At 48.8% G+C, this 17328-nt stretch overlaps 1 protein-coding gene across 2 annotated transcripts in view; it reads right to left on the reverse strand.

The window, feature by feature from the left end:
• Positions 1-17328, reverse strand: part of ZC3H3 (zinc finger CCCH-type containing 3) — a 206961-nt gene that overhangs the window by 32517 nt on the left and 157116 nt on the right. For both annotated transcript variants that reach the window (XM_065054611.1, XM_065054612.1), the window contains 3 exons: positions 15857-15938; positions 12480-12635; positions 7620-7689 (listed from right to left, as the gene is read on the reverse strand). In XM_065054611.1, the coding sequence (XP_064910683.1) occupies positions 7620-7689; positions 12480-12635; positions 15857-15938 (308 nt within the window). The remainder of the gene's footprint in view (positions 1-7619; positions 7690-12479; positions 12636-15856; positions 15939-17328) is intronic.

Here is a 17328-nt window from a genome sequence, read left to right on the forward strand (position 1 = left end):
AATGCAGCTCTTGGACACTCCGTGGTCCCAGGGTATATATGCACAGGGGGGTGAACATGCTTGCATTAGCATCCTTCAGGATGCTGGAGTGAGGGTGGAAAGCAGAAAGAAAACTGGCTCTGTAACGGCACGAGAAAGGATGGGGGAATCATAATGTATCATGGGGGCTTTGCCGGCATGGTGCATGTGGCAGGTTCATCTCCTACTGATGCTCCAAACTAACCTTGAAGAGGAAAGAAGGGGCAAAAGGCACTATGGTGAACATATTGTCACATGGACAAGGACCAAGAACACCCTTCCCAAGGAGAGATGTGATGGGAACACGTCCCGGTGTGCTGGAGGAGGGATGATCCATGAGGGATGCTCCATGAGGGATGTCCCAGGAGGGATGTTCCACAAGGAACTGAGGCACTGAAATGACATTACAACCCTTGAGATTATAAAGAAGGTATGTATTTACACGGTGCCAGACACACGGGGGATAACTCCGCCCAAGATGTGTGCAAATTTTCAGTAGCTGTGAGCTTGGTTAAATGCAGTAAAGTGTTAGATATTCATAACAGCTTTAGGAACGCCTATACATATCCATAACCCGTCCCCAAGGGGACGGTTCTTACTACAATGAGTTCCAGGAGACCACTTCCATAGTCTCCACCTCCAGCTCCTCCTGGTTGCAGCTGCGCAGTGATCATGAACCCAGGTCCTCTTCTCTGTACATGGTCTCCTTTGGTCCAGTGTGATGAGTTGGTTAGGACTCAGACTGCTGAGCTGGTTAAAACTGGTGTATCTCCTGTCCTGTGCCCAAGTTTCTGTTACCTAGTTCACCCAAGGATGCACCAAGGATGCACCCAAGGATTATTATCTTTGCAAGGCATCAGCGAACTCCTGTTTCTCGTACAATAAGTTACACAAAGCTAAGCAAGGCTAGGCAATAGTGATGTGGGTTAAGAGTTAGCTCTCTGTTAGCTCTTGAAGTCTTTAAGTGTTAGTTCTTTTAAGTGTTAATTAGTTAATTGTTAATTCCATGTATAAGAATGCTCCAGGAGGGATGTTCTACAAGGGATACTCTAGGAGGGATGTTCCAGGAGGGATCATTGAATCATAGAATGTCCTCAGCTGGACGGGACCCACAAGGACCATCGAGTCCAACTCCTGACCCTGCACAGGAGACCCCACAGGTCACATCATGTGTCTGAGGATGCTGTCCAGTCTCTTCTTGAACACTGTCAGGCTTGGGGCTGTGACACCTCCCTGGGGAGCCTGTTCAGTGTCCAGCACCTCTGGGTGAAGAACCTTTTCCTAATGTCCAACCTGAACCTCCTCAGCACATCTTCCTGTCATTCCATTGGGTTCTGTCATTGGTCACTAAAGAGAAGAGATCAGCACCTGCCCATCCTCCTTCCTTTGTGAGGAAGCTGTAACTGCCATGAGGTCTCTTCTTAGTCTCCTCTTCTCTAGGCTGAACAAACCCAGTGACTTCAGCTGCTCCTCATATGGCTTCCCCTCCAAACCCTTCACCAGCTTCGTAGTCCAGGAGGGATGTCCCAAGAGGGATGTTTCAGGAGGAGTGTTCCAAGAGGGATATTCCATGAGGTATGTTACAGGAGGGAGGGAAAAGAGGAGAATCCGAGTGTGGTCGCATCCACGGAGCACAGCCCCACTCCCACTGCTCCTGAGCCTTAGCAGCACGACAGCCGAGACGAGGAAAAGCAAACGAGCGAGGATCCTCATCATCCTCCAACCACAAACTTCACCTTCTGCCAGCTGTTATAATTAAAAACAGATTACCAGCCTGCTGCGATATTTCAGGATCCATAACTCACCGGCTACCGCAGGCAACTTCCTGACCCGACTAAGCAGCAGTGGACGGGAACACGAGTTTCCCGAAGCCGTCATGACGATCCGGCTCCTCCTGCTCGATCCCTTTTTGCTCATCTATGCCCAATTTCCTTACGGATCAGCGCAGTATCAATCCCTCCATTCACTGGCAGCATCTTGGTCCTGACGGCTGGAGCGTCCCCAAACTAATATTTACAATCCCACAATAACCACCGCTGACGTTTATCTGGAAAAAATCCCTTTCCCTGAAGGGCACATAAGGGTTTTAACTAAATGGGCTCACTTGAGGCAAAGAGAGAAATCAGGAGGAGGAGGGGGAAGCGGAGAAGAAAGAAAACAAAGGGTGCTTTAAAAGAGAAGAGTTTATTTTTAATTGTCTTTTAACTGCAGACATTAACATAAAGGACAGGGCTCTGGGGCTATCTTTTTTGGTGGTGGTGGTGTGACCGTAAATGATTCCCTTAATGTAGTTTTTGATATAGAGCCCAAATTAGCTCTAATAAAAAGGGATAATAAAGGCAGCTCTTCTACAAAAATAAACTCCTCCTAGCTGTCAAGCCTGAGCCATTATCAAGAGGAAGCAGCACTCTCATTTCAATTAACCTTGTTTGCACCCCACTACGTCCACACAAATAACAATAACATTAATTCAAGGCACTGGTGCGGTGCGTCCGTATTAGACAGCTTTGACTATGTACACGCTTTGGAGGCGGCGGCTAATGAACCCGAAACTCAACGTGAATTTCCAAATTGCTCACAACAGAGTTTTGAAGCTCTATTAGGGAGAAAAATGCTGATTCTTTGCCGAGCTCCTCAAGGGGAAAAGCTGTTGTAGCAGCAGCGGGTGGTTGCCCGAGTCCTCGCCTCTCGCTAACCTTCGCTCACAAACCCATTCATTCACATTCACCAGTTTCTCTCAAATATCGGGATGTGACGGCGGCTCTGCCCTGTCATGGAGATATTCCCACTTTGATAGATGCTCCATCCCCTTCAAGACAAAATTCCACAGCCACCAGCCTTCCCTCTCCTCCAGGCTCCTTTTTCCATTGCCAGATGGGTAGTTTGGCTTTTGAAAGCATCTGCAAAGCATCATGTCCATCTGGAGCAGCTCGCTGTCCCCAGGAGCATCTTCTGCTTGGAGTCATAGAATCATTTTTGGCTGGAAAAGACCCTCAAGATCAAGTCCCACCCCTGGCACTGCCCCACGTCCCTGAGAACCTCATCTCCATCTGTCCAACCCTCCAGGGATGGTGACTCTACCACTGCCCTGGACAGCCTGTTCCAATGCCCGACCGCCCTTTGGGGAAGAAATTGTTCCTAATATCCAATCTAAACCTCCCCTGGCGCAACTTGAGCAGCCTGGAACAAGGGTTTTGTTGCTTAGGACGGGGAAAAGCTCCTCACTGCTGCGACAGATGAATCCACGCAGCTTTCTCATGTAAAACAGGGGATTATCACCATTTTTCAGTGGGGAAACTGAGGCATGGGATCACCCCCAGGTTAAGCAAGAGGTTTGTCCTCAAATCAATAGCTAAGCCCTGCAAGCTCCTGGTCCTTCACCTCCTGGACTGAGCCCCATCCCCAATGACTTCCCACAAAATGACAATAACCTGAATTTCTCTGATAAGGAGGTTGTGGGGTTCCTCCCGACCCTATAACCACAAAGTGAAATTAAGAGTCAACTAACGGGGCATCAGCAAGACCAGGAACCTCCAAACCACAACAGTTGGTGTATCATCATTAACCACACATAGAAAATCCTTAATCACATTAAAATCCCTATGTAAATAGCCCAAAACAAGCCACCCCCATCCTTCATCTCAGGAGGAGACGGGATCCGCTCCAAAAACCCCACAACCGCTGGTTTCCTCTGCCGAGCGGCTTCACCTGCCCTTCTCCGCAGCTGATAAATGAGGCCGACGCCACCTTTGCCAGTAATCACGCGGGTTAACGGGGAGCGACGGGAGCTGAAAAGCAAAAGTCGCCTCTCGCTTTGGGCAGCAGCATCCCCGCAGCTATAAATCACCCTGCAAACAGGCTCCAGCTCCACCGAGGAGGTTGTTTCTCTTCCGAGCTCATGCTGACAAGGTGGCGAGCGGAGACCTATGAACTACGCCCCCCCGGGGGCGCCTAATCCTGCGAAAAATCACCCTCCTTCCCCACGGTGCACGGCCAGAAAAGCGTTTGTTTCTAAGGCACTTGCCTGCTTCGTTTGGAGGTTTGTTAATTTAATGACTCGGCTTGGGTTTGGATGATGCTTTGGTAGCGGTGAACTCCTGGGGAATAAACTGAAACAGACAGAGGCCAACTTGCATCCCAGGGGTTTTGTCCCCAAAACGCCATTGGCAAAGTGGCTCTTCTGCAAGAGACTTCACTCCTTTTTAATTGTGTTTTATTACCGTGATGATATTATAATTATTCTTAACTCAATTCCTAACTGGTGAGGTGCTGCTGAGGAGGAAAGGAGTTTTCCACGTCACGCTGCAGCTGTCATTCTCCTTCTATCCACCCAAAACAGAGTCCAGAAGCCAAAAGGTTGAGGTCCTCCTTGAGGAGGTGTTTCTGTAGGGGAAACTGAGGCCAGATCTCCACCAGCAAATTAAACATGTTGAGGAATATTCCTGGTATCGAGACCAGTTGGTACAAACCCATCTGTATCAAACCGCCGCGTCCTTTGGTGGCCAAACCACCGACCACAATGGCTCCTTGGCCACCTCTAGCTCTCAAGTGTCACCCAGGTTTTTGCCCCGCGACTAAAATCAAGCTCCAGCACCTGCTGAAATACTGTTTAATTTATTAGCCAACAGCTCCAAGCTTTCTGGACAAATATCAATCCTTCACCTCAGACGCACAGGCAGAGCTGCCGTTAGCACTAGCACGTCGCTCACTCAGGTGAAAAGAAGTCACTCGAGCCAAATCTACTCCAAATCTGCACTAATTATAACAATTCTGTATATACCAGTGGCCAGTTCCTTGGCAAAGCTTTCTCTTTTCACAGAATCACAGAATGTCAAGGATTGGAAGGAACATGGAAAGCTCATCCAGTGCAATCCCCCCATGGAGCAGGAACACCCAGATGAGGTTACACAGGAAGGTGTCCAGGCGGGTTGGAATGTCTGCACAGAAGGAGACTCCACAACCTCCCTGGGCAGCCTGGGCCAGGCTCTGCCACACTCACCACCACCAAGTTTCTTCTCAAGTGGAACCTCCTGTGTTCCAGTTTGTACCCATTACCCCTTGTCCTGTCACTGGTTGTCACTGAGAAGAGCCTGGCTCCATCCTCCTGACACTCACCCTTTATATATCTGTAACCATGAATGAGTCACCCCTCAGTGTCCTCTTGTCCAGCTCCAGAGCCCCAGCTCCCTCAGCCTTTCCTCACACGGGAGATGCTCCACTCCCTTCAGCATCTTGGTGGCTGCGCTGGACTCTCTCCAGCAGTTCCCTGTCCTGCTGGAACTGAGGGGCCACAACTGGACACAATATTCCAGGTGTGGTCTCCCCAGGGCAGAGCAGAGGGGCACGAGAACCTCTCTGACCTACTGACCACCCCCTTCTAACCCACCCCAGGTACCATTGGCTTCCTGGCCACAAGGGCCCAGTGCTGGCTCATGGTCACCCTGCTGTCCCCAGGACCCCCAGGTCCCTTTCCCCTACGCTGCTCTCTAATAGGTCATTCCCCAACTTACACTGGAACCTGGGGTTCTTCCTGCCCAGATACAAGACTCTACACTTGCCCTTGTTATATTTCATTAAATTTCTCCCTGCCCAACTCTCCAGCCTGTCCAGGTCTCTGGATGGCAGCACAGCTTCCAGTGTCACCCACTGCTCCCAGCTTGGTGTCATCAGCAAACCTGCTGACAGTCACTCTATTCCCTCGTCCAAATCACTGATGAATATATTGAAGAATACCGGCCCCCGTACTGCCCCCTGAGGCACTGCACTAGATCCAGGCCTCAACTGGACTCCACCTTATTGACCACAACTCTCTGGCTTCTTCCCTTCAGCCAGTTCACAGTCACCTCACTGCCCGCTCATCCAGACCGCACTCCCTCAGTTCAGCTGTGAGGATGATGTGGGAGACTGTGTCAAATGCCTTACTCAAGTTAAGGTAGATCACGTTCACCGCTCTGCCAGCTTCTTTATTTCTGAAGTCTAACTATATATTATAAGAAGGAAAAAAAAACAAACCCAAACCAGCCCTTTTTTGCCTTCTATCAATCCTCATTCCCATCCCTCCTTTGACGCACCACAAGTCAGAGACTGCAGCTGTCCCCGGTCCCTCTTCTCTATTTTATATACTCATGATTAAGTGACTCTGAAGAGAGATACATGTAAAAAACATATGGCGCTTTGCGGCTCGCTCGGAGCGACTCCGCTCGCTGTCAGTATAACTTATGAGTTCCCCACTGACAGCGAATGTGCCTTAGGCAAAGGAGACAAGAAAACCGCCTGCCCAAAGGCAAATGCTGCAGGAAAAGGTCCTGTCCCGACATCCCACAGGTTAAACCCTTTCCAGGTCAGTAATCGTGCTGTAATTACCTACACGATGCTGGGGATGAGGAACGGAGGACAGTGATGCTCGAAGGGAGAGGGGAGAAAAAGGTGCTATAAGGCCAATTCGCAGTGCATGGATTAAATAACCAAAGGTTGAATAATTAAAAGCAGTATTTCCAGATCCAGCACGGCTCGGGTGAGCTCCGGTCCCCACCGTGCCCCAGGTACAGCTGCGAAAGCTTCGACCAAGCGGCTTTCGATAAAGGACACATCAAAAATCCAGCCAAGGGGGGTCGTAGGCTCATCATGATGAAGGACTTGAGACTTACAGGCTTCTCCGGGAAAACCGGTCTTCGTTTGCATCCCACTTCCCGGCATCTCCATCCCGACAGCAAAGCCTTGATAACGGAGCTGACAGCAAACGCTCCCCAGGTGGTGACACCACGCTGGTTGCCGCTTTAATACCCCAGTGGGATTAACCTTATCGCTGTTGTTTGTGTGATCCCTTGTCTGTAGCAGAGAAATGATCCTCCAAATCCATCCAAAAAAGCCAAAATGTAAATATGTGCTTGAAGCACAACCCAGCTCAGCAAAGAACCCGCAGTTACGCTTAAACCTTCGGCGCCAACTTCACCTCGGCTTCAGCGCTTGAGGTCTCCAAAGCTACGTCCCACCGGAGATCCCAGCCACCCAACGGAGGTTAATCTGCTAAATCATCAACTGGTAATCACTAAAAGAAAATCTAATTATTTTTCCACCTTGCTCTGTGTAATAAAACCACAGAGGCCAGAATACATCAAGAAGGCTGGACATGATGATGAACTCAAAAGCTGTTCTGCCAGGCAGTGAAACCCTGGCAGAAACCTTTTTTGGAAAGGGTAATTTATACCTCCAAGCTCTCGGATGTTAAAACATCGTCCTCCTCCAACACCAGCACAGAGTGATTTAGAGGGAAGGGTGATCCTATGGATGCAGCTAAGGATTAGACGCAACTAAACACCACTCTTGTACTCCTTCTCTCCAGTCCTTGGAGTTTAAGTGCTGCTTAACCCAACACGCGCCACTCAATGAAGCCCCAGAAGCTCTGGTTTCCAATCCACTCCTTAATGGGTTCATCTACCTGTTGACCATGTTGGTTGAAGACGTGCACGCTGCTCTTACAAACCCATCATGAGCCTGAGCAGCTTGGCCATTAAACTACAAATGAACTCTGCTGGAAGCACGCAAGGAGGTGGTGATGGGCTCGTAGAGCCGCACCGCGCTCGTTGGGAAGCCGTACAGACCTTGTCTTTGGACACCTTGTGGGAAAACGAACAGGTCCCGTCCGTCTTCTTGCACGTGCCACGGAGAAACCTGTTGATACACCAGAAGGAGAGGGTTGAGCATGAGGTGGGTCACAAAACTTGCGGTTTTAAACCGTGAGGTTCAGGGATCATAGAATCGTTTTGGTTCGAAAAGACCCTCAAGATCATCGAGTCCAACCATTAACCCAACCCTGGCACTAAATCATGTCCCTAAGAATCTTGTCGCGGTTGAGATGGACAAACGACATAGACCAAGTTCTTCCAGGATGAAAGTAGTAGATGCCATTTATTGCCACAAGTGCATTTTTATACAGTTTTACCAATTCATGTGTCTCTTCACTATTGGTTACAAGTTATAGCAGTAACATCTCCTTGACTATTTTTGCTGTCATCAATGTTACTCTTTTACTCCCTTCTCTCTCATGGGTACATCCTTAACATCTCTGGATACTCCTTTACTCCCATCTTTCTCATGGGTAGGCCTTAGTATCTTCAAGTCTAATTTCTGTTCCCATGCCCTCCATCAGGGAATCCAAGGACCCACCGTAGTCCCACAGAATCTCGGTAGATGATGATCCCAGAAGAAGAAAGGTCCTTCCTAGAGCCCTGATTACACAGAATCATTTCATTTCAGTTGGAAGAGACCTTCAGGATCATCAAGTCCAACCTCACTCTGGCCCTAACCCATGTCCCTAAGAACCTCATCTAAACGCCTCCAGGTGACTCCACCACTGCCCTGGGCAGCCTGTTCCAATGCCCAACAACCCCTTCCGTGAAGCATTTTTTCCTAATATTCAACCTAAACCTCCCATGGTGCAACTTGAGGCCGTTTCCTCTTGTCCTATCACTTGCAACTTGGGAGAAGATGCTGGATGAAGCACCAGGAAGTGTGAGTGGCCAACAACCAGGAGGAGCAGAGACAGGCACACAACAGAAAACAAGATCTCAAGGCATGTAAGGATTTTTGGACTCAGAAGTTCCCCTAAGAGCTACCAGTGTGACAGCAGATTAATAACATAAACATTTTATCATGGGAAGAGCGCTGGTCTGAACCCCCCAAATAGCAGAGTCCAGGGGTACGTCTATTAACCCTGCAGGTAGTTCTGGATCATAGAATACACGCCTAGCTTTATGTATAAAATCTGGTTAAATTTAGAGCCGAGCATGGAGAGACTCATTAAAAATAAAATCAAATTCAGATTGGTACGAAGAAAGGATAAATGGGAACATATAGATGCGAGAACCAGCTGGTTGATGGCAACTAGTTTTGCAGATGATTGCGATCAGGGCGTAACTATTAATACTTGCACCTCCTCAAAACAGCAGATCTGCAAAATAAAGGACACCCAAAACCAGCAGCAGCCTGAGAAAATTAAGAGAAAATAACATGAAGTTAAAGAACGGGATTGGAGCTGGAAGGCACCATGGTATGGAGACAAAACCAGGAGTAAATCAGATTTGTCCTCAAGTGATTCATGGAAAGGGGTTATGATTCATGGGAGGAGTGGCTGACACCGGAAGCTGTGCTGCCATCCAGAGACCTGGACAGGCTGGAGAGTTGGGTGGGGAAAAACGCAATGAAATATAACAAGGGCAAGTGTAGACTCTTGAATCTGGGCAGGAACAACCCCAGGTTCCAGTATAAGTTGGGGAATGACCTATTAGAGAGCAGTGTAGGGGAAAGGGACCTGGGGGTCCTGGGGACAGCATGGTGACCATGAGCCAGCACTGGGCCCTTGTGGCCAGGAAGCCAATGGTACCTGGGGTGGGTTAGAAGGGGGTGGTCAGTAGGTCAGGTCAGAGAGGTTCTCCTGCCCCTCTACTCTGCCCTGGGGAGACCACACCTGGAATATTGTGTCCAGTTGTGGCCCCTCAGTTCCAGCAGGACAGGGAACTGCTGCAGAGAGCCCAGCGCAGCCACCAGGATGCTGGAGGGAGTGGAGCATCTCCCGTGTGAGGAAAGGCTGAGGGAGCTGGGGCTCTGGAACTGGAGGAGACTGAGGGGTGACACATTCATGGGGATCAATATGGAAATGGTGCGTGTCAGGAGGATGGAGCCAGGCTCTTCTTGGTGACAACCAATGATAGGACAATGAGTATTGGGTACAAACTGGAACATAGGAGGTTCCACTTAAATATGAGAAGAAACTTCTTCATGGTGAGGGTGGCAGAGCCTGGCCCAGGCTGCCCAGGGAGGTTGTGGAGTCTCCTTCTGTGCAGACATTCCAACCCGCCTGGACACCTTCCTGTGTAACCTCATCTGGGTGTTCCTGCTCCATGGGGGGATTGCACTGGATGAGCTTCCCAGGTCCCTTCCAATCCCTGACATTCTGTGATTCTGTGAAATGGGGTATGATGAAGACCTGAAAGATGTCAAGGACCAGATTTGATTGCCAACAAATGAGTCAAGTGAGGACTCAGTAGCCATTATCCCTTGTCCTCTATGTCACCATAAAAAATCCTGACCTGATACCTTGGACACACGCGCTTCGGTGCTGGTGAGGATGGTCACAGGAGAAAAAGTGAAATCAGTTGAAAAAACCCCTCCTTTCCCTTCTATATGGTCTCCCATCAGGCTTTGTGCAACCTCCAAATGATTTCTAGCCCAGCAGCAATTTTACGGAGAAATTACTCATGGAGTTCATCAGCGGAGTTGGCTTTTCTACACTTTTTGAACGACTAATAATATAGCTTAATCAACTGTCGGGCAGGTATAATGAGCTGGCAACATGAATCAGTCCTCCTGTAATAAATTATCAAGTCTCGGAGTTACTCAGCGTCACGGGCTGAAGGATTTGGACCTGTTGCACGGATCCGAGCGGATCTGAGAAATGATGCTGGAAATGATGTGCTCGTGTCACCCAGCTCGGATCTGCACGACTCCGACATCTGCACCAAGTATCACCCAGGACCCATAAAAACCTTTAAGTCAGATGGTCCCTTTAGGGACGGGTTGAAATTTGTAGCCTCAAAATTCCACCTGGCAAACACCGATGGCATCCTCAACCTGACAGCAGCAAGTAAATCACAAAGGATTATTATTCTGCTTATATTAAAAAAATGCTGATTTGATCTTATTAGTAATTCTGAAAACATTATTCTGATTTTTAAATGTACAAAGATAGAAAGGTTATTTATTAGACATATATATCCTGGTGACAATATCCACCTCCAAAATGTGAAATAAATATTTCTGTAATCCCTATAGGTTGTGGAGAACAACCAAATAGTGTATATTTAATGTGGAGGCTGGTTGTGCGACACATTATCAGCATTAATAGGTGGAAAATGCTGTATAAATTTAGGGAAAAATTACAAGAAGAGATTAAATAGACCCTGATTCTCCATTCTGGGAAGTTTGGACAGGGACAGGAGGACTACAGAGCTACAAATGGTGCTTAGAAAGTGATCAGAGAATGATTATTCCATCCTTCTCAAGAACCACAAGCGAGGACATGCCCAATATAGGAATCGAGCAGCCAGTTAACGAAACACTTTTCCAACAGTCCATAATTCAATTGTGCAACCCATGGCCCTAAATACCATGTGTTAAAGAAAAGACTAAATAATTTCACCAAAAAAAAACCCTGTTGATAGTTACATGATGATGGTTTGGTGGCAACCTCTAGTAATTGAAAAAAAAACAACCTTCCAGGCTGCCAGAAGTTGAGAGGTCCCAGTCAGGAGAAAAGAGTCCTTCTCAGTGTCCTGGGTCTTGCCTTCATTCTGTAGGTATCTACCAACCCAACAGGGTTGCATAGACCCTAGGCCTGACCCAGAACAGCTGTCATTGTGGTCTTACATCTCTGTTATCAGGTTGTTTCCTTGTGGAATATCATACGATGTATCACATATGGACTTGACAGTGTTGGGTTAACGGTTGGACTCAATGATGCTGTAGAAGCATAGAATCATTTTGGTTGGAAAAGACCTTTAAGATCATTGAGTCCAACCGTTAACCCAACACTGGCACTACCCCATGTCCCTGAGAACCTCATCTCCATGTCTGTTCAACTCCTCTAGGGATGGTGACTCCACCACTGCCTGGGTAGCCAGTTCCAATGCCCCACAGCCCTTTAGGGAAGAAATTGTTCCCAAGATCCAACCTCAACCTCCCCTGGCGCAACTTGAGGCCGTTTCCTCTGCTCCTGGCGCTTGTTCCTGGGGAGCAGAGCCCGACCCCCCTGGCTCCAAGCTCCTTTCAGGCAGTTCAGAGATCAGAAAGTCTCCCCTCAGCTCCTGTTCTCCAGCTGAACCCCCCAGGTCCCTCAGCTGCTCCCATTACACTTGTGCTCCAGCCCCTCACCAGCTCCGTTCCCTTCTCTCAACTCGCTCCAGCACCTCAAGGGCTTTCTTGGCATGAGGGGTCCAAAATTGACCCCAGGATTCAGGGTTTGGTGTCCTCAGTGCCCAGCACAGGGGGACGGTCACTTCTCTAGTCCTTCTGGCCATACATCTTAAAGCTCTTTTCCAACCAAAATGATTCTATGATTCTATGAACAAGCACCAAAAACAAACAATAGCCCAGTCCACTATGGCCAATGATGAGGGGCAACAGGCACAGACTGAAGCACAGGAGCTTCCATCAGAATATGAGGAGAAAGTTCTTTCATTTGAGGTTCCAGAGCCTGGACCAGGCTGCCCAGAGAGGTTGTGGAGTCTCCTCTGGAGACATTAAAACCCGCCTGGACGCCTTCCTCTGCGTTCTGCTCTGGTGACCCTGCTTTAGCAGGTGGGTTGGACTGGATGATCTCCAGAGGTCCCTTCCAACCCCAACCATTCTGTGATTCTGTGATTCTGTGATGGCCCAAAGCCTGTGGTTGCTGTGTCCATCCATACCTGGTGCAGACAGCCACCTTCTCTGGATCGTGTATGTAGGGGCAGCTCTCTCCGCGATTACATTTGCCAAAGCGGTTGTAGTACATACAATATTCCTTCTTCTTTTTCTTCTGCTTGGCTTGACGAATGATGGCCAAACTCCGCTGAACGGCACGGCTAAATGGAGAAAGACAGACAGGGTCAGGTAACAACCCCAACTTCAACACAACAATGAGAAGACAACAGCACCTGAAATGACACAGGAGCCCAAGTTCTACTTTGAAGAGAGAATGAGATATTCAGGACATTCCTGCTGGGTCATAACTTCTTAGTTTTTTTTAATGTTTTGGCCAACTTTACCCTGAATCTTTAAAAATCTGCAGGATGAGGCCAACCTCCCTGGGAACATCTACAGGACAGATTGTGATCAACTGCCTGGAAAGCATCTCTGCAGAAGATCTGTGGACAACAAGGCACCAAGGAGTCAACAAGGTGCCCTTGTGGTGATGACACCAACCACAGCATGGGCTGTGTGAGAAGGAATGCAGCCAGGAGGATGAGGGATGGGATCCACCTCTTCTATTTGGCACTTGCAAGACCACAACTGGGCACTGGGTCCAGTGGGGGCCACTGAAATGGTTGGGGCTGGAGCACAGGACATCTGAGAAGAGGCCATAGGCTGATTTGGACTGCGAACTGGCTGAAAGGAAGAAGCCAGAGAGTCGTGGTCAACGGCGCAGAGTCCAGTTGAGGCCTGTATCTAGTGCAGTGCCTCAGGGGCAGTACTGGGGCCAGTATTATTCAATATATTCATCAATGATTTGGACGAGGGAATAGAGTGACTGTCAGCAAGTTTGTTGATGACATGAAGCTGGGAGCAGTGGGTGACACTGGAAGCTGTGCTGCCATCCAGAGACCTGGACAGGCTGGAGAGCTGGGCGGGGAAAAATTTAATGAAATAGAACAAGGGCAAGTGTAGAGTCTTGAATCTGGGCAGGAACAACCCCAGGTTCCAGTATAAGTTGAGGAATGATCCATTAGAGAGCAGTGTAGGGGAAAGGGACCTGGGGGTCCTGGGGACAGCAGGATGACCATGAGCCAGCACTGGGCCCTTGTGGTCATGAAGGCCAATGGGACCTGGGGTGGGTTAGAAGGGGGTGGTCAGTAGGTCAGAGAGGTTCTCCTGCCCCTCTACTCTGCCCTGGGGAGACCACACCTGAAATATTGTGTCCAGTTGTGGCCCCTCAGTTCCAGCAGGACAGGGAACTGCTGGAGAGAGTCCAGCGCAGGGCAACAAAGATGCCAAAGGGAGTGGAGCATCTCCCGTGTGAGGAGAAGAAACTTCTTCCTGGTGAGGGTGGCAGAGCCTGGCCCAGGCTGCCCAGGGAGGTTGTGGAGTCTCCTTCTCTGCAGACATTCCAACCCGCCTGGACACCTTCCTGTGTAACCTCATCTGGGTGTTCCTGCTCCATGGGGGGATTGCACTGGATGAGCTTTCCAGGTCCCTTCCAAACCCTGACATTCTGTGATTCTGTGTGTAATCTGTCCAGCAAGGAGAATGCCAAGGGGGATGTTACTGTCCTCTGTGACTTCTTCATGGTATGGTGCAGACAAGGTAGAACCAGAGCTTCTCAGAGAGAGATGTTAGAAGGACATGGTCTTCTGAGGCGGGAGGAAGGACAGAGCTCTCCAGAGATCCCTTCCCACCTCCATAACTGCAATTCTCTCCAATGATTTTATGAGCATGGACAGACCTTCCCACAGTTTTGGGGAACACGGTGAGGCAGAAAACATCCTCTCTCTTGCTGGGTAACACCAAATATCAGGAAAACTCGCTATTAATTGCCTGGTACCACTAGAGGTTAGGTAAGGATATCAGAAGTTGCTTAGCACGCATTTTCCACAAGCTTCCAGTTGAAAAGGTCCCAACAGCTATGGAGATGTACGAGACCAGGAGGAAGATGGGAAACGTTGAGATCTGGGGAAATGTGACACCACGGAGGGCACGTTTGATCTCTTTGAGAAGATAATTAGATGGCAGAGCATGGTCAACTCAAGTTTGAAGAGGACACGGTGCTCTGGATGGGCAAACAAAAGCTGCTCACCTTCAGTTCTCTGGGTAGTTGTATTCATTGCTTCCTTAGAGACGAAGAATAAATATATACATTTTAAATTATTTTTATTATATGTATAATATAGAAATCTTCTGTAATATTAATGTATTTCCACAGTGTTGGTCCTCTTGGTGCAAGAACCACAGGTCTAAGGGTCACAGCAGCATTGCCCATGATAAATACTCACTCAAGAAAACTATTTATGGGGGAAAGCACATTTTTACTTTTATAATTATTGGTTGTCTGCAGTTCTTAAGTTAAAATTAAATGAGAAAAAGAGAACTTTGCACAGCCAAAGCCCCATTTCAGTATCAGAAATGCCACCACCTCTTCCATTACAAATGGCTGGGGGGACACCAAGCCCCACCATAAATTGTGTCTTGGTACCTGAGGTGCTTCCAAGGCCAATGCAAGGCAAGCGGTGACATGGCATAATAAATAATTACAAATATAATATACTTTTTGCTGAAATTATGATATTGAAAGAGCATTTACCCATAGTCAATGCTTCGGCTACTTGTGATACCCGGCCAGGCCACCGGCCATGTTGATTTGCACAGAGAACATTTGCAGGTTGGACTCCATCAGCAATTAACTCCGATGGCACATTTTAAATTACTTGATATTAGCGGGAGGATATGATAAAATATAGCTAGAATGTGGCATTACGTCTGTATAGCGACATCTGGAACAGACGCATTTCGGTAATAAATTCTAGTCTGCTACAATTAAGAGGGACTTGTCTGTAAACGCTCGTACTTAAGGACGTGATGATTTGTGGCACATCTGCAGCACAAAAAAATAGGCGGAGAGAAAGCTGGTGGGGCATTAAACATTGTGAATGTGCCGTCATTCTCCCATACACGGTGTTTTCCAGTTGCAACGTGGCAGGTTCCCAGTTTGCGGGTAGGGCAGTGAGAAGGAAAACCTGCATGTTTTGCTGGGCTGAATTGGGATGGGCTTCTCCAAATTGGGGGAAAACCCCAAAATACCCCTTGAGAACAATATGGTTGATTTAAAAAGGGAGTTTCCAAGCAGGATTTGTTCGCAGAAAGGTGTTGCCAGCCATTAGTAACATCTCAAACCCTTTCCAAGCAGAAACCGTGGCTTTGTGCTGAACCAAAACCAAACCACTTCGTAGAAGAGGAGAGGAAAAAACCACAATGGTCAGAGCTTCACCAAATAAACAGTCAGTTAAATAGCTGCGTCTCAAGCTTCTGACATAAATCACGTGCGGCAACTGGAGGGGGAGCACGTTTGCCGTTCGTTGTCGCGAGTACAGACCTGGCAATGTATCGGCTCGTCGCTGATCTGTTCAGGCAGCTGGACGGAGAGGAGCCAGGACTGGGGGTACAAAGCAACCGCGCTGTTGGCAAAAGAGAAGAAAAACATAGGTTAATACGCTCCAAATCAAGACATTTTGCAGGAATTCACGCAACCCTGAGTATCTTAGGTCCACAAAAATGATCAGAGGGGTGAATATGTTTTCTGTGAGGACAAGCTGAGGGAGTTGGGATCGTTCAGCCTGGAGGAGAGAAGCGCTGGGGAGACCTTATTGTGGCCTTTCAGTACTTAAAAGGAGCTGATAAGAAAGACGGGGACTGACTTTTTAGCAGGGGCTGGTGCGATAGAACAAGGGTGACGGTTTTGTATTAAAAGAGGGGAGATTCAGGCTGGACATGAGGACAAAATTGGTGCCCCTGATGGTGGTGAGAGCCTGGCCCAGGTTGCCCAGAAAGGTGGTGAATGAACCATCCCTGGAGACATCTCAGGCCAGGCTGGACAGGGCTCTGAGCAACCTGAGCTGGTGAAGATGTCCCTGTCCATGGCAGGGAGTTTCCTGGGTGACTTTCAAAGGTCCCTTCCAACCCAAACCATTGCATGATCTTATTGCTTAACCCAAAGCGAGCAGCTCCCAGATCCCGGATACATGAGGATGCTCTTTACAAATCTCCACATTGCCAGAGTGACCACAGCAAAGGGGCTCCGTGCCAGCTCCAAACCCAGCAAGGACCTTTCCCCTCAGCACCAAAACATGCCAAAAACCCCCTGTGAGCGCCTCGAGCACTCCACAAATTTCCACGCGTGGCTTTGCTGCTGGGGAAGCCCAGCGAATGCCTCTGATGCACATTAATTACATTGTCCTTGAGTGGCGTCGGGGAAAAGAAAAACAAGCCTGAATTGAAAATAAAGGCTGTATCTCAGTTTTCCAGGTGGTGGGAGAGCAGCTCAGTCACTCACCTGCCAGCCCGGGCGTGTTGGGGAGTGAGTGAGTGGAATTTGATAACCCGGTGGCGTGTTCTCCCCGAGCTGTCACTCGGGCCGCCGGCCGCGCCGGAGCCCCATCTGTTCCCTCCGCACAGCGGAGCGATGCCGGCACGGGCGGCACAAGCCTGTCGATCAGAAGCATCGTTGCCTCTTTTTTTTGGCCTTCTCCTCTAACGCAGAGCTGTAAGAGCATCTTTTCAACTACTTTTCGGCTCTAGAATAAACGCCACTCAACTCTGCGTCGCTATAAAGATGCCACAGAGCATCTCTTAGCGAGGACGTGGGTTACGAGGCCAGCGCGCTCGAGCAAGGTTGACTCCCCAACTGACAAACAGAGAAAAGACCCAAATTAAAGTCCGAGCATTAGGGAAGGGACAGAGCATCCCTCAACCCTCTGCAATTATGTTTAATGATCGTTAAAGCAAGCTCAGCAGGATGGGCTGCACCAGGAGCCGGGTCCCCAGGGCGGCCGAAAATCCCTCTAAATA

This window comes from Columba livia, chromosome 2 (genome assembly GCF_036013475.1).
Source record: "Columba livia isolate bColLiv1 breed racing homer chromosome 2, bColLiv1.pat.W.v2, whole genome shotgun sequence".
In the NCBI taxonomy this organism is placed as follows: Eukaryota; Metazoa; Chordata; class Aves; order Columbiformes; family Columbidae; genus Columba; species Columba livia.